General features: G+C 36.1%; 3 protein-coding genes across 5 annotated transcripts; 2 read left to right on the top strand and 1 right to left on the bottom strand.

Moving 5' to 3' along the window:
• The first annotated feature begins 845 nt into the window (after positions 1-845).
• LOC110995669 lies at positions 846-2,964 on the top strand. The gene is made up of 3 exons (XM_022262934.2): positions 846-925; positions 2,263-2,433; positions 2,528-2,964. The coding sequence occupies exons 2-3, from the start codon at positions 2,287-2,289 to the stop codon at positions 2,669-2,671; spliced, it is 291 nt and encodes a 96-aa protein (XP_022118626.1). The 5' UTR covers positions 846-925; positions 2,263-2,286; the 3' UTR covers positions 2,672-2,964.
• A 3,007-nt stretch (positions 2,965-5,971) lies between these two features.
• On the top strand, positions 5,972-13,350 carry LOC110995671. The gene is made up of 11 exons (XM_022262938.2): positions 5,972-6,068; positions 8,453-8,506; positions 8,703-8,915; positions 9,230-9,301; positions 9,425-9,658; positions 9,818-10,021; positions 10,097-10,853; positions 11,200-11,573; positions 11,665-11,781; positions 11,906-12,094; positions 12,205-13,350. The coding sequence occupies exons 1-11, from the start codon at positions 6,020-6,022 to the stop codon at positions 13,137-13,139; spliced, it is 3,198 nt and encodes a 1,065-aa protein (XP_022118630.2). The 5' UTR covers positions 5,972-6,019; the 3' UTR covers positions 13,140-13,350.
• Positions 13,351-13,636: 286 nt separating this feature from the next.
• LOC110995670 (rhomboid-related protein 2) lies at positions 13,637-21,780 on the bottom strand. 3 transcript variants are annotated; one of them, XM_045629178.1, is made up of 8 exons: positions 19,561-19,786; positions 19,214-19,462; positions 16,296-16,390; positions 15,824-16,174; positions 15,503-15,655; positions 15,230-15,405; positions 14,964-15,148; positions 13,637-14,874 (listed from the first exon to the last, which is right to left on the bottom strand). In XM_045629178.1, exons 3-8 carry the CDS (start codon positions 16,323-16,325, stop codon positions 14,750-14,752), a joined length of 1,020 nt encoding a protein of 339 aa, XP_045485134.1. In that variant the 5' UTR covers positions 16,326-16,390; positions 19,214-19,462; positions 19,561-19,786; the 3' UTR covers positions 13,637-14,749. The 3 variants fall into 3 exon arrangements, with proteins under 3 accessions (XP_045485134.1, XP_022118627.2, XP_022118629.2); XM_022262935.2 differs by having other exon boundaries at positions 19,214-19,456; XM_022262937.2 differs by lacking the exons at positions 19,214-19,462; positions 19,561-19,786 and adding an exon at positions 21,569-21,780.
• Between the last annotated feature and the right edge of the window lie 474 nt (positions 21,781-22,254).

Genomic DNA, 22,254 nt, shown 5'->3' with positions numbered 1-22,254 from the left:
TTTATATAATATGTGCGAACAACTTTTTTGCAAGTGCTGCAGTTGCAGTTAGCGGGTCAGAATCTATAAAAGTGTTAAATACCATACAAATCTCTTGGTATCGGTAGTGTATGCCTGTATATGTAATATAAAAATAAAGATAGTTTAGTGGCAGAAGATGTGGTCTCGCCGTGGCCAAAAGTGGTCAATAGAAAGGCATAATTACCCTCTCGCCTGTAGTTGCCGACTATTGCAAATACGGTAGTTATTTTTCGAAGGCTTTTTCGGTGTTAAGATACTGATTACTCAATGAAGTCATCAATGATTTTGATTTTATTTCTTGGGTTAGGTTAACTTTGGAATACATTAAATATCAATGTTTCATTAAATAATTTGTCGACTCTCATAAAACCACATAGAAACAGATGACTACAAAAAGTATCGTAATAGCTTTCATGTTTAGTGTACTTAAGTAAAATAAAATAAATTTCACCAAATATTTTAGTTGATAGGTACGTTTTCCCATTTGCGTTATAAAACAAGAATTTTGTATAATATTATTAAAGTGAGACAGTTCCACAGTTTTCACCTTTTTAAAACTAAATTGTTAATAAATGTGCCATCAATAGTTGTCTCAGAAAGATCTTCCTTGCTCTCTCATATTCAAAATGAAATACTGCGAACGTTTAGACTTTTACATTTAAAATAACTTTCAAAATGTGATAGTTTTGGGTTTATCAATTACAATCATTACACATTTACAAGGAAGCCTAATTTCGGTGGTTGACATGTGAACAATATTAAGGAGTAGCATTGATGGTCTTACGTGACCAGGAGCGCAGGACAGCAGAGCGGTGAAAGTGTATGGCAGAGGTCCGGCGGCGGAGGAGGGCGGCCGTATATCAGACTCAATGCGTCGCGCGCGCCTCACTCCGCTGCTTTGCTGGTAAGTCGCACTGTTTATTTTCTTTACATCTATTTACTTTGGATTACCTTTTACGTATAAGGATGGAAAATTTTGTTTTTTATTGGTTCTTAATCGCTCATAAACCGTGTTAAATATTTTGTTTCAGTCTTGTTTGTGTATTCTATAAAACTTTTAAAAATCATTTAAGATTCATTCAACACGACCTTAAAATGGGCTCAGTTGCCAATCAATGTAAGCAAAAAACAATAAAATTCTCCCTCTGTGACTTATTTTCAATATTAGAAAAGTTTACATAATTCATATGTTACATATTATTGAATATTACAGTGTGTTTAACTAATCATCTATATTGTAAATGTTAAATTGTTTCTTATTTCATTCGTTTTTTATTTCATTCAATTAAACTTAGAGTCATATTATTGTGCTTAGAATGTTGACTTTAAGATATAGACTTGTTCACTTTAAGATATAGAAAACATTAATTTACCAAGTACAACGTTTTTTTATCTTTTTTATTGGTACCTAAAAATTATTACATTATTATTAATAAAATAATTTAATTTTTACCAGAGAAGCTATATAAATATACATAGTAACTTTATTTAAATCACTGTAACCAGTTATAGAGGTATTTTGGGTTCCGCTGCCATTTTCCACGAGTATTAAGCGTCGTAGATAGTTAAAATGTTGTGTAATACGATATAAATGTTGGCCACGATGTTCCCTACGAGTATTACATAAGGCAACGTGATGAGTATCACGTATCGGCTGAAGAAAAGTAGGCGCATTATATCATTTTGTTATATTTTGAATTATACAAATAATCACCCTAGATTTTAACATGATAAAGGTTATTTCAAATGTATAGTATTATTTGATTTATGAAACAATTAGGTTTGATAGTTAATAAACCAGTTGATGAGTATCACGGATTGTCGTAGAACTTTCTTATCGTGGATTGTTTGTGTAAGTAAAGTGAGGCTGCATCGCGCATACAGGACACAAAGGAAACTTGACAAATTACTTTATATTGGTCTTGCTATTGGTCGTGACTCGACTACTTTCTCCTTTGAATATCAACTGTATTACGATCTGCCCGATTGCGACGCCAACTCTTGCGCAACAAGAAGAGCCTTAGCGGAGGCTTTATCGTTTCGACATGTTATATGAAAGGCGGTGTAAGTCGTTGCGAGTATTTAAAGCAAACAAGATCGTTTTTTCGTCTTAATTTATTAAATTCACTCCAAACTTTCACTTCGTTTAGAACGTTTTCAGTTCATGACCGGTGTCTTTGCTCTCTTCACACTTTTCAAAGCTTTATAATAAAGGTTTAATAAAGCAGTAAACATTTACAGGTTTGTGCGATCGCTACAAAAGCCATGAAGTCGTTAGTTCTGTGTGTCGTGATGGCAGTGGTAGTGGCCGCAGTACCCGTGCCACAGCGAGAGGGCGCCGCCTACACCAAAGAGGCTATCAAGCAGGCACAGAACACATACCTCATTCCCAAGGATGCTGTTATACAAAAGGTTTAACGGTTTACAAGACATTTTGAAAATGCTACAACGGCCTCTGCGCCTCCCGTCCGTGACATAATATCACGTCTTCTTATTTGATTTTCAGGTCGAAGAAGGTATCGAATTAGCGGCATACGAGTCTATCCCCGGAAACCAAAAGATTAATTTGTTTGAAATCCTTGGAGATCAGCTGCCGTCGGAAGTGATAAACAACCTGCAAACCCAGGTCAACCACGTCGGCCAGCAGTAAACCTGCAAACTAGAATAGGAGGCACCGACCACCAATCACGAGGGATTATTATCTCCATGGCATCGCAAAATTCAAAGAAAGCTTAATTGTTGCAGAATCACTTGACCTCTTGTTAATAGTTATTAAAAAGTGATTGAAAATGAATTAGTAGGATTCGTCTGTGATCGGTGAATGGTGTCCTCGGCTGTTGACTAATATTTAATTTATTGGTGACGCAACTACTTGTGATAAAACATCTTTTATACGTTTAGTAGATACATCAACTTTTTTAAATAAATTATTATGAAATTTTACTTGTGTTTCTATGTGTTTTCCTTAACTAAGACCACTTAAAACAGGCACTTCATACTTTAGATAGTATCTAAAATAATATTACTGGCTGTTTAACTCATAACATGTTATAAGATGAATAAACTACTACTAACAAAGAGATATATGAGTTTGAGAAACTTAATTTTTGTCTTCACTTTACACAATACATTACTAATTTCTCGGTGGAGCTGTAATTGCTTAATGTATCAATTGTAGTGAACTATTACAAAAACTTTAAATTGAGATGGGTCTTGTGAGCAATAAGTTTCTACGTTATGAGAGCCAGCGCCAGGAATTTACAATGTGGCGAATATATTATAAAGTATTGTTTCTTTATTAAAGATTTGAAAGGGGTTTCAAATTTTGGTAAATTTTATTTTTATATATTTTTGCTTTATCCTACATTATTTAGCTCACAACATCTTATTGCAAATATTAAAAATTAATAGAATCGTGCTACTCGCAGTTATATAATTAACTAAAATTAATATTATTTGGAAATTAATAGCTGAAGCTACTAAGCTGGCCATCTCCTCTTGACATCGCTTCTTTTTCATATTCATCATATGAAGGAATAGTAAAATATGGAGTTTAATGAGCGCAGTTACTTAATGGTTGGCGGACGCAAGAAGTGCGATGTGGTGACACTCGACGGACGACGCCGCGGTATTTGATACAGTTAATTAATGTCATACACTACCGTTACCCGTCCGGTGGCCGTCGCCTGTGGTCCCACACATTTTTGTCTACATTTCACCGGCTCCAATGACACTTCTAGAATTTCTCAATATTACTTCTTGTTTCTAAAGTCGTAAGTCTAATAAATCGTGTTATAATATGTGCTGGGACAATTACCTTCCAAATTAGTAGTAGAAAAATATTCTACAATGTTGATGTGTGCATCGGTTCGGTGATCACCGTGTTCAATATAAATTATGCGCCAAATTGATGAAATATATTTTTAAGCTTGCTTTATGAGGCTAGATTACATTTTATTTAGTAATTGGTATACCTTACTAAACTTATAGTCATAGACGGAATGTTCACAGTGTAACTGATGTGTCGGTCCACACTTTGTGATTGCCGGTGAAGACAAAGCGAATAATTAGAAGGTAAAATCCAGAGATCGCGACGTAGCCGGCAAGTTGCGCGGTAATTAGCTACGTGTTGCTAATTAGGTAGGACTGCGAGGAGGCTGGATGGCCGAAGGATGCCTTGACAAAAAACCTCCGGCTTCTACACTGGACCTCGACTACCGAGATTCATATAAGCTGTGAACACATGCATTGGTGTGATAACTATTATAAAGAATTGTGAATGTTCTATATAAGAAACGATCAGTACTTTGTATTGATAATAATGGTACTTTTACTATCGCAACACTCATCTCGACTCAATCAGCCGTTTTCGAATAAAGTTACATTCTCCTTAATCCGAAATGAATGGACTTAATTTAGCCTATCTATATTCCGCACTGACATTACGCTGCTGAAATTGCTCACTTCGCTTGATTGGAGAAATTGCTAATCAAAATTTTGTATTAGTATGCAAAACATTGAGGGCTTCTTTCCTAATCTAACATTATATAATATATATAATGTTAGCTCATATTAATATTATTATTAATATGAGCTAATATTTTACTTCTAATACTTTACGTATGTGCTAATACAGGTGATGAGGATGGAGGCGATGATTTGTATGAATACACAGCTTTCAAGCTTTCAACAAAAATAAAAAGTTTATCTTTGGAAAGATTTTTTTTAAGTAAAGAAAGAACATGAGCACAGATTGAATAAGTGTTTTTAATAAAATAAGAATACTTAGAAAACTAAACATTTCAGTTCGTTTAAGTTTCTTGACCGAGTCGTGGTTTGATGAATTAATTAGAGAAATTATCTAAAAAAAGCATGTATACATCATCGTGTTTTTTTAGTAAATTGAATTTACCATCATCAAGCGACATATATCTAGTGATATATATACGCATTCTGCTCTCTTCTAATTTAATTGACTAATACTGTTATATAAATCGCTAAGGTTTCGCGTAAACGTTTAACGTAACTTCGATAATGGTGTGTGTGTTTTTGTGTTAATTAAAGCCTTAATTAAGGCTGCGCATACGCTCCGATGTGCCGTTACATTTCCTCGGCTGCCAAAGGCTCATAGCCTATTTTATTTCGCTTAGAGCGAAAAATTTAGTAAAGTCAATTTTCAATTTTAAATGACTGTTAAGTTCCATAACGACTGATTTAATATTTATATACTTATATATAATACACTTTTAAGGAATCAAACGTCGGTAATTAGATATTTGGGTAAATTTGATGCTATTGAAGCTATCCCTTAATTGTCAATAATGCGAAGTCGCCAACAAAGCATTTTAAAATTTTCTTTTTAATAAAGATTTACAATTTATGAAAGGCTTAGTTCAAGAGAAACGAGCTTCATCATCCTAGAAAATAGCTGAGGCACAATTTAAGATCATTCCGAATACTTGACTGTAATCTGACGTCATAAAACACCGAGCCTGAATGCGTTTCATGTAATTGTTATGATTGCTATTACTAAGAGATAAATACTCATTAAAAACAGCTTGACTATACATAGTTTTTAAGCAACATTTGTTTCTTTAGGGTTTGTTCCCTCGCGGTCGATGAATATTTGTGCTGAGCTAAAATGGATAAAGACAGACATTGTGTAATCATGAGACACTTTGTGAACTGAAAGGCAGATGCATCCAGAGAAACGTGCAGTTATTAAAAGGTACGAAGAAGAGATAATAGACCTTTTGTCGTTCCTAAATCAGTCCAGTTTCTGTTTGAACGAATTAATTTTTTCGCCGGCAAAGGGCAAAGGTTTGCAGAATCATTGAGCAAAGGAAGACCGGCGAGGTTAACTAGAATAAAGTAAAATGAGATAAAGCTCTACGCCAAGTAGCCGTGTTAAAATAATATAATATGTAGATTATGGATGAGGAGCCGGCTGTGGGACAGAGGGTCAGTTAGTGTCGGGCGGTCGTGTGGGCTACACGTCATGGCTACAGTCGCGTCCCTCTGTGCCTTCGTGCTCATAACACTCGCAGGTCCTACGCAAATACGGTCATTGACCCTCAACCCACAAGGATGAACGCCTTATGACCCGTACACGTGAATATCATACTGTGTATTTATGTTTTGTACTCCATTTCGATTTGTTGTTAACTAAACTCGACCGAGAGGCGAGAAATTCAAAAGAAGTCATTTATTGTTAGAGGTGTAGATGTTACTATTATTTAGCTAGTAAAAGGTAAATTTAACCAGTAATTAAAACAGTAGTTAAACGTTAATAATTCATGTATGTTAGTAATTTTAATATTTTTATAGAAACAATATATTTTTTACAGTATCATGTAAAAAACCGGCAATTTTGATGGTATTTATAAAAATCCCTTCATTTTGGTTTGCGTATTCTTTTTGCTTTAATTGCTATACAAAACAAACATTTTTATTATTAATACTTTATATGTTTTATAAAATCAGGAAGATGCGCGATTGCGAAAAGCGTGCGGTCGTTCAGTGAAGAGCAGCTTTTCAAAAGAGCTTAACGCGCCGGCACCTGACAGAGTTCTCTTGCATTTATTGATTTTATAACAAATTCATTTAATAAATATGTCTCGCTTAATCAAATAAAGTAGATTATTGTTAAAAAGTTAAGCAGTCTGGGTATTAAAATAAATGTACGCTTCCTCGCTCATGATACGAACGACATACACAATGGGTATTATTAATATGTTCCGAGAGGTAGTAAGGACCGGCGGGAAGACAACAATAAAAAGTAATTTATTTTTGCGGAGTCCAGACCCAGCCCCAGACCTCGCCCTTGAAATGTTCACCTGAGGTTTCACTGCTATTGTTATATCAGTTAGTCCACTCGCTGATTTCGACGAATCATTTGTGCAGATTTCGGATAATTTTATGTTTTTATTGGCTTAAAATAATTAGCGTGCCATTTTGGTTCACAGAGACGGAACAATCTATTTTTGAGAATATTAGCGTTGAAACAATATTCTCCAATAAGTCCATGAAGTGAAACCTCACTTGTGTTATGTTAATGACTCCCAACGACTGACCTGGTTCCTAACAAACAGTGTTTTTAGTCCAAGATTTTAATATTTTTTTTTATTTAAAAAATTCAATAGTTTAACTTCTTCAGCCGCGTATTACGATGTTATGTCAACCACCGCGTTAATTAATGCAGACACCGCTATGTCACACGAATGGTTTGAAATTCAACTTTAACTCAATACATTAGAGTCCCATCGATTCGTGTTGATCTGAACGAGTGACCAGAACGGGAATAGAGCACCGTTGTGATTGATAATCATATTTCATTATTGAATTGAGCAATATCGTACTTTTGCCTCACGAAATGTAAATCAGGCTTTTTTTATTTAATCCGCTCTCGGGCTGGGGGCTTCCCATACGAATTCGGTTATGACTTTGTTATAAGTACGTATAATTTATTAAGTTACAATTACATAAGTTAGGTTAGGTTTTTCTAAAAACCTAAGATTTCTGTATGAAAACAGTGTTATATTAGTTATTAGGATTGAAAATTTTAAAATACCTAATTAAAGTTATATGTTGTATTATATCGAATCCCTTTAAAGACTGACATATGTTTAAACGATAAATAGAATGACAGAATATATTATGAAACCAGTTTTCGGCTCATTCAAGCCAAATAAAACTCGCGCCGCGTCCATCGAGAGTAAATCATTTTTAAACTGAAACTGGAATTATTATATTTTTCGTTTTGCCTTGTAGTTCGTGGCTCAGCGGTTCGATTGACTACAGTGAGTCGGCGGGTGGCCTTACAATGTTCCCACCGTGGCTGCGACATGGGAAATGACTGTTTCATAGCCATTATTATCATTACTGTGTATCTGCATCCCACAAAACGGGCTAAGTTTTTTTCTGAGTTAATAAAATACTTTACGTAACCTGCCCATGACTACCAAATAGACCAGCTCTACCCATTCTATGGCCAATGTAGGGCTATTGCAAAATATAACTAATTAATTGGTCTACAAGAGCTTGGTCCTTTCTTGGATTCGTTTGATCATCGGTTGGGCACTAGATAGTGGTGGTGGTGGGGGAGATGTGACGGGAGGGTTTTCATTTAAAAAATATTTTAAAGTATCATTTGTTTCATACACAATATACTCACAGGGTAATAGGTTCCATTGTAAACGCAAACTTACTCACGGGAAAGTAACGGTATAACGGAAACCTTTGTTTGTAATTAACAAAACTTTCATCGTTCACTCTCACACTCTTCTGTACTGTTATTCATTATGGAGGTGATTATGTTTAAATTGTTATTTAAAATATAAAAATAATAGTGGAAGTCATAAGGCGTTCATCATAGTAAGATAGTGACTATCCTAAAGCACGCCTATTCAAATGTTGTAATTGTTATTTTCAGGCAGCTCTGAAAGTGCAGGAAATATATTCAAGTTCAACACAGCCTTGGGTCACGGTAAGAATATAAGGTCGTTGTGTTTCATATTTTTTAAATCACTTGAATGTAAGCTTATGAGGCCGAGATCAGAGTCATCTATAACCTAATCATCATCATCCACTTCAGTATTACGACGTCAATTAAAAATATCCATTTATGTAGAGTGTTATGAAAGTGGATGAAGTGAAAACAATAAAGACTAATAACTTTTCAGGTAAAGTGGAGCTGCCAGCGGGTTGCTTGTATGAAGGGCGCTGGTACCGAGTAGGTGCCGTTGTCCGCACGCAAGCCGCTTGCTTGTCTTGCGCGTGCGCGGGTGGAGCGCTCTCGTGCCGTCGCCGAAGTTGTCCGCCGCTACCTGCGCCTCCGCCCCGATGCCATACGCTACACAGCCGGGACGATTGCTGCCCTCACGTTCATTGCCCGGGTAACTTTAACTTTAATTGGTTAAACACGACTCTTGAGACCAGACATTTTTTTCTCAGTAGAGACTTTATTGTAATTGACCTTATTAGCTAAAGTCACTCAAGACATCACACAAGATGGTGTTATTGCAGAATTTTAAAGTGGATCGAGGGTCAGAAAATGGTGACGAAGTGAATAACTCTATTCTACAGAAACTAAGATTATTAAGATAAAAAATTGATTTATGATGCCAGGCCAAAAGCGTAAAATAACTTTTTGGATTAGCTTATGAAACGAAGTGAAATTATATTAACTTGGAAAAATATTCGATTTTAGATGGTGTAGAACTCAGTGCGTCAGATGTGTCCTCAGAAGAAATAATACCTGAATTTCAACATACCACGTTAGGTATGTAAACTAATAATAATAGTAATACTCTTTTCTTATTTTTCCTAAAATATACCAATCCTACATAATAGAGACGAATGAAAAATCAATTCTTCTTCCAATTAATATTTGTTTCGTTTCCAGCACTACCCGCCTGCGTAGAAGGCGGAACAGTATATGCCGCGGGCTCTGCTATGCGCTCAAATATAGCATGTGAGCAGTGCTTCTGCCTCGGTGGGGCCAGGCGGTGCGTGCGCCCCCAGTGTTTACCTGCACAGCCAGGGTGCCAGCCTCGCCCAACGCCGGGGGCCTGTTGTCCCCAAAGATATTACTGTGAACATCCCACTACCCTACCACCTCTCAACCGAAACCCAAATGGTACAATTGACTTGCAGATATGTATATAATAATTGTTGCTTTACATCAATGCACACAAATAGACGAAGTAGAAATATCAAGTTTTAAAGAAATAATATAAAAAGTATACTTAACCGTAGTTTTTTTAAATGTGTATAAGTATAAATAATACCTTCACAGATTGCCAAACAAACGACGGCCAATGGGTAGAGGAGGGTAAACCTGTGGCATCAACGGAGCGCCCGTGTACGCAGTGCTTCTGCTTACGAGGCCACATTCGGTGTCAACATTTATCGTGTGCTCCCAACCTTCAAGGCTGTACGCCACTCGTGCAAGCAGGGCAATGCTGCCCGCACCAATACCAGTGTAATCATACTGAACAAGGTAATTTACATTCTTAAGATTTATTTAAAGTATTTATATGTATTATGTTTTATAAGTTACTAAATGACTTTTCAGATATATCACAACACATCCTAGAGAGTTTTGAAAATGATTTAGAACAAAGCAAAACTGAGGACAGATCTTTTCATTCATCCAAATCTACAAAACGGGAAACTACGCTTAAAACGTTGAGTACTGTAGCGGATAATATCTCAACGGTCACCAGTGATAAGTTGCCCACTACAATAAGTAATGACAAAGATCCATTTGATACCAGTCTAAGCACGATTACCGGTCCTGATAGTACGCAAACTGAAGATGATTTAATCAAAGATGACATAAAAATTACTGAGCTGAGTACTACTGAAGTGACCACCGATAGTTCAACGACAGAACAGCCTGAGAGCTCGGTGAAAATTATGATTAATGGTACTATTAATTGCACTTCCGAATTATCATCCACCTCTTTTTATAATATAACAAGTACCAATGATACTCTCAAAATGCATGCAGACATTCAACCAAGAATTCCCTTTTCTGATGAAACAGGAATTGAAGCTGAGACTTTTCCAGCTAATGAAATTATAACAGAGAGAACTCATAACCAACAGCTTGACGATACTGAAATCTTTGCGATAAACGTGACGAGCTCCTTAAGAACAAATGCCACATTTCCTTCACCAGCTGTAGTACCCTTTTCGTCAACAACAACTCTACCTACTACTGATCTACCTATGCTAGCAGACTCACATAATATCTCTAAGAAGACTAAAGAGGACGCTGATTATGATTATAGAGAAGCAACGCTACCACCATCACTCCCCAATTTGAAGTAAGTAGTAAGTGCAGTCTATAATTACATACCGAATAGTAAAACGAAGATTTACAGTATAAAAATATTAAAATAAAACTCACTGTTTCATTTCGGGCCATCTTTGTAAAATCGTAAGGAGTATGAATCAGCTCACGCCGTGATTGTACGGGCCTTTTAAAAGCAGTGTTTAGTTAGTTTTCAGTAACTCTTGTGAGCCGTCATGAACTAATTAATGTTAACGTTTCCCTCGCGAACTTTGCCATAATTTGGTGTTAATTCAACAAATCAGGGGCGAGGTGACAATTTGATGAATTGTCTACTCAAAAATTATGATCATGTTTTTTATTGTCAGTTTTTGTTTTAGAATTATTCCATTTGTAGCAGCAGATGCTGTTGTTGATGAAGACTTGTCTACGAAAGAAAGTTCTTATCCTGTGATAGAGAAAGAAGAAAAATTTCCCGTATATCATTCAAATAACGATAGAAATGTTTATTCTAAACGGCGTGAAGATGTGTACAGTCCTATACAATATCCGACTTTTATAAATAAAAACGAAACGGAATATGATTTCACTAATCATCTAACAAAAGATATCGAAAAACCCATGGAGTTCACAATTGGAGCTTCCTTTATCAACGCAAAGGAACCTAAACCTGAAAATAACTTACCTGTCAAAGTCAACACGGAATCGGAAATGCCGGAAAAGAATCTTTTCTCACCTCCTATTCAAACTGAAGGTATTTTTCCCCAAATCCACGTTTATGTTTAATGTTTCCCGTTACTAAAACAATAAAATGACGAATTAACATTGCATAAAACCATTTTTAGGAGGATTTATCCCCAAAGGACCCAGTATAGTAGATGATTACTTCGCATTGTATCCGAGTACCCCATCGGGGCCAGTTATACCTCACTTTACTACTTCTATAGGACAAGATCGCGAAGGTACGTCCAAAATATTTACAAAATTAGATATCTGATATTTATTTGACGCTTCTATCTGTTTAATATATTTTTCTTCATGAGACGGTTAGAAATTAGAATAATCTTTTTATTTTAATGGCTTAAGGAAAATGTATTACAAATGACGGAAGACGAGTAGAGGAGGGCGAATCTATAAAACAAGCCTGTTCATCGTGCACCTGTGCCTGGGGAAAGCTTCATTGCTCCCCGCTTCCTTGCAGTGTGCCCTCGGGATGTTTCCGCCAACCACCTGGGTTACTTGATCTGTGTTGCGGGGAACTTATCTGTGAAAATGGTAACTCTTTACACTCACTTAATGTTTTAATTAAATATAAGGTGCTAAAACTTTTGTTAACATCGATTGTTAAGTTAATAGTGAAATTAACAGTGTTATTATAATTTCAGGTAACCATACCAAGTATACAGAAAAATCTAAACCATTAAACTCTACGCACACAAATAAACAAGATATAAATGATAGTAAAAACTACAGCTTAATCAATACGGCAGAAATAAGTATCACCACTTCAAACTCTGAAATTGATCACTCCGATGAAACTGATCTATTGATAAAGAATCAAAATGTTAAGCAGAAAACTACCCCAACGTTAAGTTCAACCACTGCAATACCACAAACATTGCCAGAGCAAATGAATCCACCTGAAGTTCCGCAAACGCAGGTGAACGAAACCAAAGCTCAATTAGACGAGTACGAAGATGATGATGATGCCGATGAAGGGTTTTCGCTCGGAAGCGTACTTCAACTCCTTCTCAGCGAAACATATGAAACAACTTCTACAGCACCTTTTAAGAAAATTCCATCAAATTTAACTCCACTTCCACCAAAGAGATCAACAAATCCTCCATCACCATTTAGCTCCGCGACTGACACAACAACAACAACAACAACGACAACAAACAAACCATCTCAATTTCATCAAACTAATCAGTATTCCTTCATTCCATCTAAAACATTTAACACCGTAAATAGAATAGATCACTTGGTACTCGGTGAAGCGACTGCGATAAGGAAACCAACCCCTCGCCCGTCAACAACAAAATCTATGATCGCAACACGAAAACCTTTCATAAAACCGACTCAGCGACCGATAACAACCAAAACTATCGAAATAACAAGTAAAGGACACGCGGGGCAGACGATGGAAGCCAGGCCACCCAACATGGCTTCGGGATTGATACCAGGTCTGCCAAAATTAGCTGGATGTAATATATATGGGCGCATGTACCGCGTCGGGAGAATTATTGCGGAGCTTTCGACGCCGTGCCAAGAGTGCAAATGTACGGAGCTAGGAGTGCAATGTAGACAATTGACTTGCTAAGGTTTTTGTAAAGACTGTATGTGCTATACCAGGCCCGGAACTGATTTTGTGAGAATAGAAAACTTTTAATTCACGTATAGCATGCTTTAAAAACTGCATTTACATTGTATGTATAAGCTAGTGATAATAATTTTAGTATTAAGATCTGTCAGATCAGTGAGGGTCTACAGGGACCGGGAATTATTTGTCAATTAAACGTGTTTTTTATTTATATGAACGTACATGTAGTTAAGGCAATGTTTAACCGACATTGTCGGGTTTGATCTCAGAAATGGAAATATTTGCATATGTTAATGTATGTACATCAATATACCGCAAGATATTAAATTGTATAACATAGCTGTGACACGTGTAATATCTCCATTTTGAATAAAACATTTAGGCTTGCCTAATCCTTATAAAACGTAACATAACTATATTTATTGTGTGTATAATTCATTAAATTTAAAATTCTCTCTTTTTAGCAACCAAAAGTAATTAATATGAAAGAAAACGCATTTTACAAATGGATCACTTTTATTGAAAATATAAAAAAGTCTTTTAAATACGAATAATAATATTAGGACCTGAACTGACGACGAAAGTCGTTTAATCTATAAAAGATAATTTTTGTACTTAGTCAATAATAAAGACTAGATTAATAATTTCTTTGGTAATCGAAACACTTACTTCTATTTATGTACACTTTCAATTCCTAAGTCGAGCGTTTTGATACAAAACACAATTCTGAGATTTCATAGAAATCGCGTTTTCAAACTCCTAGTCCTGATGCCTGACTCTATTTGTTATATTTAACATCTCGTATAATGTTATCAGAACCGAAATATGTAAGTCGAGTGACGTCACACTATCCTATTATTATATATCATAAGACGTAAAAATACAGTATTCAGAGAAAGAGAGTACTATACCTAATCACATATATGTTAACAAAAAAAATGAAGTTATTATTTTATTTAAAGAGTCAGGCTTATAATATGAAACGTAAAACTTTACATTGTTATGTTTACAACATAATAACTACAGAATATTTTTCCATAAAACGTTTCTTATGGTGAATTTACTATATTCCATTATTTTTATGTATACCATGTAACATACAGTAAACGTATTTTTAAGACATAATATCACATACAAAACCTCTTTCAGAGATTAGTAATGTTTTGGAAGAATTACCTACACTTAAGTACTAAAGTTAGACCTATCAGAGTCATCGTCCAAAATATGTCTGACTCAAAGAGAGACCTGTCCAAAGCTCGTTTTGCAACAATTTGTACATATAAACGCCTACATACGGTACATTAATTATGTTTATTCCAATTTGATAATTGGAAAACCAAAGTAGTCAAATCCTATTATTGGTACAACGTAGAGCATCGATAATTAAATTGTTGTCTAAACCATTGTAGGTATCCGAAGAATAAACCTTTTTCGGCACTGGAAATAACTAATTACAAAAGACTGTAGTTTTACAAATTATATCGTTAAAGGTGATGTGACAACTTCTGTCCGTGTATCGGTCTCGATATGTCTGACAACCCTCATATCTAGGGCCTCGCCTGCAGGGAATTGTAGCGCATCCTCTTCATCACGAGGAGCGACAGCCGCCTTCAGCTGTACTGGTCTGCATCGTACCAGTACGTGAAGTGTATCGCTGCCGACGTCACGGCCACCGCTACTGCACACATCGATAATATTTTGCACCATACTATTCTCCTGTCGCCGCTGTTTTCCCCTGAAAGCGCAAGAAATTAACTTTTTATTTCTGTATTTATTTAAAATATTACATAGTGTATACTATTGTCAAGAAAATTAAAGACTAACCGTTAAAAATGAGAAAGCCGAGCGGCAGACCAGCGGCGGCGCCGAGCACATGCGCCGCCCACGCTACGTGGTAGCCCGAGCCACTCGTTGCAGCACCTGCCCGCACAACCGCCCACCACAGTTCTGAAGCACCTAGCACCACTACGCTCAGCGGTCGGAACCACCATAGAGGTATATGGCCGAACCTGTAATGAGAAAAATTGATGTATCCAACAAACTCTTACACAACATGACATTGTATTACATCATTATTTGAAAGTATTGACCTCAGACACACGTTGGGCAGGTGCGCCGTGAGGAGTGCGTAGACAGCGGCCGAAGCACCCACGACGTGCACCCGCGGTTGCAGCACTCCCGCCCCTAAGGCGCCTGCCACCAGACCGCCACTCCAAAGGATCGCCACACGTACCCATCCTTGTTCGCGCTCGAGACGCCACCCGACCTATTCAAGACCACTTTTATTATTTGCAAATCACGACACAAAATATGGCGATCAAGAATCCACATGGTGATAAAAACTTCGTATAAAGCCTACTCACTGCCAGAGCGACGAGCGCGTTGATAGCGAGATGGGCGGTGCCGGCGTGCACCCAGCCGTAGGTGATCAGCCGCCAGGGCTCCTGCCACCACGCTCCCGGTGCCCACTCTAACCATGCCCGCCATTCCCTGGGTCCGCATAAGTGCAATGCCGCCTGAAGTAACGAAATCATTAACAGGAAACTGATTACTGCCAATAATGTAAAATTTGCCTGGAATTTTGTTAAATTTCCCAATATGTATTGTTTTCCTTAATATTTCAATTAGTATTATCCCGTATACAAATAGGTAATTCGCTTGCAAATTATGATAAAACCACTTACAATAAAAATGATAATGCTGATGATGAAGTAGGGTGGCCGCAAAGCTTCAATGAGGACTTCCTTTCGTTTCTGAAACTTGGTCTTCGCTTGTGGTTTTATTACTGTCTTGCTTAAGGAGCACTTGGATTGTTTCCAAACCCCGAGAGTGAGGCCAGATTGCAATCCTGGCTTTTCAGCCTTCCTCCCTAGCAATCGACGGTTTTCGCCGGGGCTATTGGTTCTGCTATCAGGCCCAGGGTTCAAATCTTCATTCTCTATCCAGGCTTGTGCTGAAGAGGCTTCAACTGGCAATATTCTTCTTCCTTGGTGTACCGGTACTGCTTGGTATTCTTCCCTGTTGAGTCGTTCCATCTGAAAAGTTTAGTTACTCGTACAAACCGCAGGAATTCGTACCATTGTTAAAACCTATGACTTTATTATATTTTGTGTTAGTAACACTTTCAGTTCTTGGGAATAATATTTATGAACAGACCTCTTCGCAATCCTCCGCGTGTGGAGCCATTACTTTCGGGCGATCCTGTTCTCATCTTCCACAGACTCCGGAGCTCAAACCATAGCTTGGGGCTCCTGTTGAAGCAATGATACGCGTACATAAGAGTAGCTCAATTTAAACCACAGTTGGGGAAACTTGCGATGGAATTCCCTCAAAATATTGCTAGCGGGAAAATGGCTATTTATATGTAGTTAATTGCGGTCAGTAATCGCATCATCCGATGCACAGATTTACATGCAGCTGAATGGCGGCGAAGTATTAACTGTGATAACTGATTTTGATATGTCAAATATGTAACGTTTTATGAAAACGTCCTTGGATGCCTTTATAATACTTAAGCCCACCAGTGCTAAGATTAAGAAAATAAAGTCCCTTTTTAGAAAAGGTGTGACTTGACACTCCCCTGCTGTCTGATAGGTTTTTATGTAGGAGCCCAGAATATATATATAAGATAAATAAACAACCTATCTATCTTTATCCTTTTAATTTATATCTAACTAAAAGGATTATTTTGATAAAAATTTGATCTATTTTTTTAAATTGATGCCAATTATTAAATATACATTTATTAATTACAATTGCAATCAGTCTACAGTTCACACTCTTAAAGTATATAAAAAAACGAGGAACACATTATATAACCAAAATATACAAAGCATTTTAAATTTAAAAAGAAAATCAGCCGATATAAACTATGTTACAGGAAATACCGGCATGGCGCGGCAGAAGGATGGGTGGGCTATTAATAATATACTCGTCTAATAATTAATTAATTAATTATTAACTTGTTTCCTACTCATCGTAGAATTACCATGAGGAGCGACACGTGACGAGCGGAATTATCCTTCTAAAATTAACTCTAAATTAGGATAGTTTTATAGAGGGCTATTGAAATTTTTTAAATCAAATAATTTTGTCCAGAATACAAACATATCTATGTGGGTACGGTGTCAATATGATAATAAGTCGCATACGAATTCTACTGAATATGTACATTTAATAATATCAGTTTTATTAGTAACCTTTACACTGCTTCTAATTGTTTCAGTTTAGACTCTATTCGTTGATTTGAGTTTTATGGCTTTGATGATAAGTTTCTCTATCTATCATCTAGCGTTAGATTGCCACACTCGATAAGCACACATTGTAATAGAGTATATTGAGTAGTTACAGGAAATAAATGATAAATAATATAGTAAGAAGTAAAAGAAATTGCGATACTGAGGAGTCATATCAAATGTTTGGCAATAAAGGTTTCGACAGCCACATCTCTCTTCACAGTCAAGACGCTTGCTATCGTCCAGACTCCAGAGCATATTGATAACGTGGGGGCAGATTTCAATGTTAGCCGCTTACTTAAACATGGTCCATCGAAAGCAAACAATGCCACACCCATTCTAATGGGAATCTATTGATTCAGTAAGAGCAGCATTGACATGTAATAAACACTAATTGGTTTAATACAATACAACGGGCTGATCAAATGTTACCTAGTTATCAGGTATCACGCCTTTTTGAGACATGTAATTTAATGATTCGAATACATTTTTTCACTTCTTCAAATATCGTTTTAGTAAATTATACAACATTTTATATAATTTAGTAAATATGTACACAAAAGTTTTGTCTAAACACCATAGACAATGCAAAATGCATTTAATTAAAGCGTAATTAGAAAACAATTTAACTACTTATGTACATATTGTCCTTTGTGGATACAAACAATGTATTTATTTTATTTTTTATTTTAAGCTTGTTTTTATTGTAAAGATGTATCTGTTTTGTTTCCAAATAAATAAATAGTATCCAAATATGTCTTCTTAGTGTTGAGGAAAAGTGAACCCATATTCTATGTATTCTATTCATAATATAATAATAAAACGTATCATCTCAAAGCAGACGCTGTCAATATTTCAACAGCCCGGCTGGGAAAGGCGAAGGACGCATTGAAATAGCGCCCGCATTAATGTGTTATTCTTTGTTGTTGCAAACATGTTTAATAGTTAATATATTATATAATCACTTTAGATTATAGGTATATAAAAAGTATGTCTTTTTGATTTAACAAAATAAAACATAAAATAATTACTTACTAATATATTTCCGTAATGTTTAATCTTCACCAAAAATTACAAAAGATAAAAGCAGTTTTACACCGTCTAGTAAATATAAACAATAAGCCTCTCGAGCGAATGTTTTTTTGCAATTTTCGAGTGGGTACTTCTCGATCACACAAAGGATACTTACATTACTTGGCTGGAATTTGAATACAGCGAAATGAAACAAAAACCTAAAAGTTTGCAGAATCTCAAAACAATATTTTATGTAAATCACTTAAAGAATATTGAACTTTCAAGGTCCACGTGCGAGTGTTTTTCATTAAGTATAGTATTTACTATCGCACAGGTCAATATGAAGATGACCAAAGCTTGTCTATCTTTTGGCGTAATACACTTTTAAAGAAAACACTTTTTCAACGGATTGAAGCTATGTATTATAAATTTATAATTATTTTACATAATTTTAAATTTTTCCCACGTTTCGCGTGCATTACAGCGCGCAGCATTTACAATACCTACATAGCTTTAATCCGTTGAATTTTAATCCGTTGAAAATTAGTAATACGAGTACCTGCTATATATGATTTTGATTATTTTTTTATTTATTTATTCAAGGATAAATAAAATAGTAATATTTTATTTTCAATGTATGCATACTATGTACACATATTATACAATACACTTATTATGTAATAATTAATCATATTATATACTTGTTTAAAATATGTAGGTACATGTATATTATTCATTACAGAAATAAAGAGGCTACAATAATAAGAACTATGTAATAAACTTTTACCAAATTCTGGAATATCATAAATAATGAAATCGACTTACGATAATCAATTCTCGAGCTTCATTATGTCAGAATTATAAAGCAGTTCTTCACAAAATTGCGTTGCATAAGGAAGTCCAACTATAAGATAATAGACACTAATGATTTTTATCCGAAAGAAAATATTATTTTTCTGTTGATTGGCTGATTGCTACTGACGACAGGCGACATGCAAGGTGGGCTTGCAAATGATCACTGCAGCCGTCACCACATAATGGTCGCCACGCTGATAACAACATTTTCACCTACAACTATTCACTTATAATGTGATACACTAATTAATCGACAATTCGTTGATCGTCTTTGTAATTGCAAAATATTTCAAACCATTGACTATAAAAAAGATCACCTGTGTAGTAGATTTTTACACTTCATAAAGCACATACTTGGATGTGTTTTTACTATAATTGCAGTTTGATAAGGTAACCATATTTAATAATCTAAACAGATCTAAACAGAACGCGTCTTCTTTCACCGATATATCACGATCGAATGCAAACAACGTTCGGTCGGAGATTAGCCAGCTGATTTTCAAATGTTATCTCAACTCCGGTGTTATTTCGGACTCGCTTTTAATCATTGTGCAGTAGCAGCAGTGCAGGGCATAGTGCAATCTAGTTCGTAGATTATCAATCGCTCACGTGTCGGGATAATAATATATATTAAATAGCATCGTACACGAGTGTAGAGATTTCGATTAACCCGAAGTCGGCCAATTCAGTCGTTGAGTTAATCTGGTAACCTGGTTTTAGACAATGTGGGTATAGTGACCTACAAATCCGGGTTAGGTCGACGCACGATAACGCGTGATAATGAAACAAATCGCGGTCGCCGGAGTGGGGGACAGAGTGACGTCATTGGTCTTTCAGGAAAATTCATGTCGATTTTATTGTTATATTATGTTAAAGTTAAAATTGTTTGCCGATGACAACCGAGCGTACATTAACACAGTTATTATTTCCCAAGTCTGAGGGCTGAGAGCTCGTAATTACACGCATCGATCGTAGCACCCTACGAGGCTTTCCGTCTCGTCTGCGGGACTGGCTGCACGCCTCATTATAATTATTTACTTCCGCTAATTGACTGCAGGCTGCCACTACCTCATCTCTTTATTGCGGGATATAAATCCTGTGCCTACTAGCCAGCGATTTCGCAACATTAGCTTAGCGTTCTCCACCTGAACTATATTGAGAGTATAATGCGGTTTGTTGCGCGTATTTTGTTACGACGATTGTGGTTTGGCTCTAATCTTAAAACACTAACCGGTTATTTTTAGATTATGACTGAATTTAAAAAATACTGAACGTGTAATACAGACAGGTAGGCTCGGCCTTTATAGATTGACGTGAATCACATGTCTTTATTCATACGCCCAAATGTTCAAAGTTCTGCCATTCGCAAAAACAATGTTCATTGATAACCTTCTAGATAGCGAGTCAAAAAGTTGGAATGAATTCAAGAATTATTGCGTGTGTGCATATATTTTACGACACTAGATTTACAGTAGCAAACTTGCCTTTGAGCATTTGCTATTAAGAATTCGATTCAACAGGCTTATATTATTATTCAAAATGTTTTCTGGTTTTATTGAAGATAGTTAATTTATGTTTCAATACGAGTTACTATGTTTAATATTTCTGACTACAAAACGGTTTATTTGCAAACGAATTGTCACGTAGTACACTTCCGCAAACAAAGCGGTTAACATGTGGCACTCACAGCGATATCGCTGCGATTTAAGATGTCAATGTCGTCTCTTTCCCCCATCAAACTCTGTTTACTTATCGGAGCGAGATAGACGGAAGGACTAAAAGGATGTTATCGTATTAGACCGCTGGTCGCCTCGCCGCTAATGGGTGACCCACTTTAAATGTAAACAATAGGAATTGAGTCACCAATTTACTGACAGTTGTGACTTAAGAAGCACGGCGTCGGTTTAACACACAGCGAAGGAAGTAAATGTATTTTAAATCGCTGAAGCCGTTTCGGGTGGTGATAGAAAGTTAATTTGACGATTATCGCTTTAAGAAAACAGGAAACAATTTAACGAAAGTCGATCCATAAATTCGGCGTCCATGCCTCTCATTTTTTCGTGTTAGATATATAAAAATAATACAAAATATGTAATATGTAAAATGAAAAAAATATAATATCCAAACATGGATTATCCATGTTTCCAAAATTCCAAGATATTCAAATTTGGATAATGTTTGGATTATAGCAGGAAAATCATTTTTTTACAGTTGTCCTTGTGACATGTGACAGAGAGAGAGACAAAATTCATATATCAATTTATCAATTATTATGTGAATGAAAATGCTTTTATCAATAGACATTTGAAATAGCGAAGTACTCACAAGGAAACAAAGAGAGGTTTCTCCCCATAGAAGTGCGCTTATCCGAAGTATGTCTTGTGGATGCACTACTCACTGAACAAACAATAACCGCACATAGGCGTCCCGACATCATTACCCGACATTATCCATCGGGAAACCGGGATCGAGTCCTTTTCTCGAGAGCTGTGAATAGGTTTTACCTACTTGTTTACAAATAAATTATGGGCGACGTCGCGACGGCGGGGTCATCGGCCGCAGCTGCGTTGTCATAGCAACGCCGCGCAGACATACTGCACTGAAACATTACAGACACTCCTGAATTCTGAAACCCTAGTACCACCGGCTGCCACCGGGGCGCTAGCTGCGCGCGAGGAGCTTATTTATAGATTCAAAAAATCCTATCTCAGGTGTAGAAAATCTTTTATTGAACCTTTCCAAGGGATATTGAAATATGAATCACGTCATGTTTAATATAATTACAGAAACATTAATTTATAGCAAAACAGATTAAATATCAATTTACATTACAACTTATTTCAAACCAAAGATTTCTGTCTCTAAAAACCTTTTCAGTTTTGACTCAAAAGTGTGTACTTTTATTTTATTATTTTCTTCATACACATATCATATACTAGTAATAGTATTTTAAGAAAGAAATAATTCCTGTCAACGACTATAACGCCATCTATACTCGTCACTATAAAGTA

This window comes from Pieris rapae, chromosome 8 (genome assembly GCF_905147795.1).
Source record: "Pieris rapae chromosome 8, ilPieRapa1.1, whole genome shotgun sequence".
Taxonomy (NCBI): domain Eukaryota; kingdom Metazoa; phylum Arthropoda; class Insecta; order Lepidoptera; family Pieridae; genus Pieris; species Pieris rapae.
Note: the sequence above shows the minus strand (reverse complement) of the source record. Positions and strands in the feature narration are given on the sequence as shown.

Excerpts from the sequence above, each read along its gene's own strand:
- LOC110995671 (XM_022262938.2), top strand. The coding sequence starts at position 6,020 with ATGGCTACAGTCGCGTCCCTCTGTGCCTTCGTGCTCATAACACTCGCA. Across the intron at positions 8,916-9,229 it reads CCCTCACGTTCATTGCCCGG|ATGGTGTAGAACTCAGTGCG; the intron begins GTAACTTTAACT and ends ATTCGATTTTAG. Across the intron at positions 11,782-11,905 it reads TATAGGACAAGATCGCGAAG|GAAAATGTATTACAAATGAC; the intron begins GTACGTCCAAAA and ends TAATGGCTTAAG.
- LOC110995669 (XM_022262934.2), top strand. The coding sequence starts at position 2,287 with ATGAAGTCGTTAGTTCTGTGTGTCGTGATGGCAGTGGTAGTGGCCGCA. Across the intron at positions 2,434-2,527 it reads AGGATGCTGTTATACAAAAG|GTCGAAGAAGGTATCGAATT; the intron begins GTTTAACGGTTT and ends TTTGATTTTCAG.
- LOC110995670 (XM_022262937.2), bottom strand. The coding sequence starts at position 16,325 with ATGGCTCCACACGCGGAGGATTGCGAAGAG. Across the intron at positions 16,175-16,295 it reads ACGCGGAGGATTGCGAAGAG|ATGGAACGACTCAACAGGGA; the intron begins GTCTGTTCATAA and ends TAAACTTTTCAG. Across the intron at positions 15,149-15,229 it reads CTGCCCAACGTGTGTCTGAG|GTTCGGCCATATACCTCTAT; the intron begins GTCAATACTTTC and ends TTCTCATTACAG.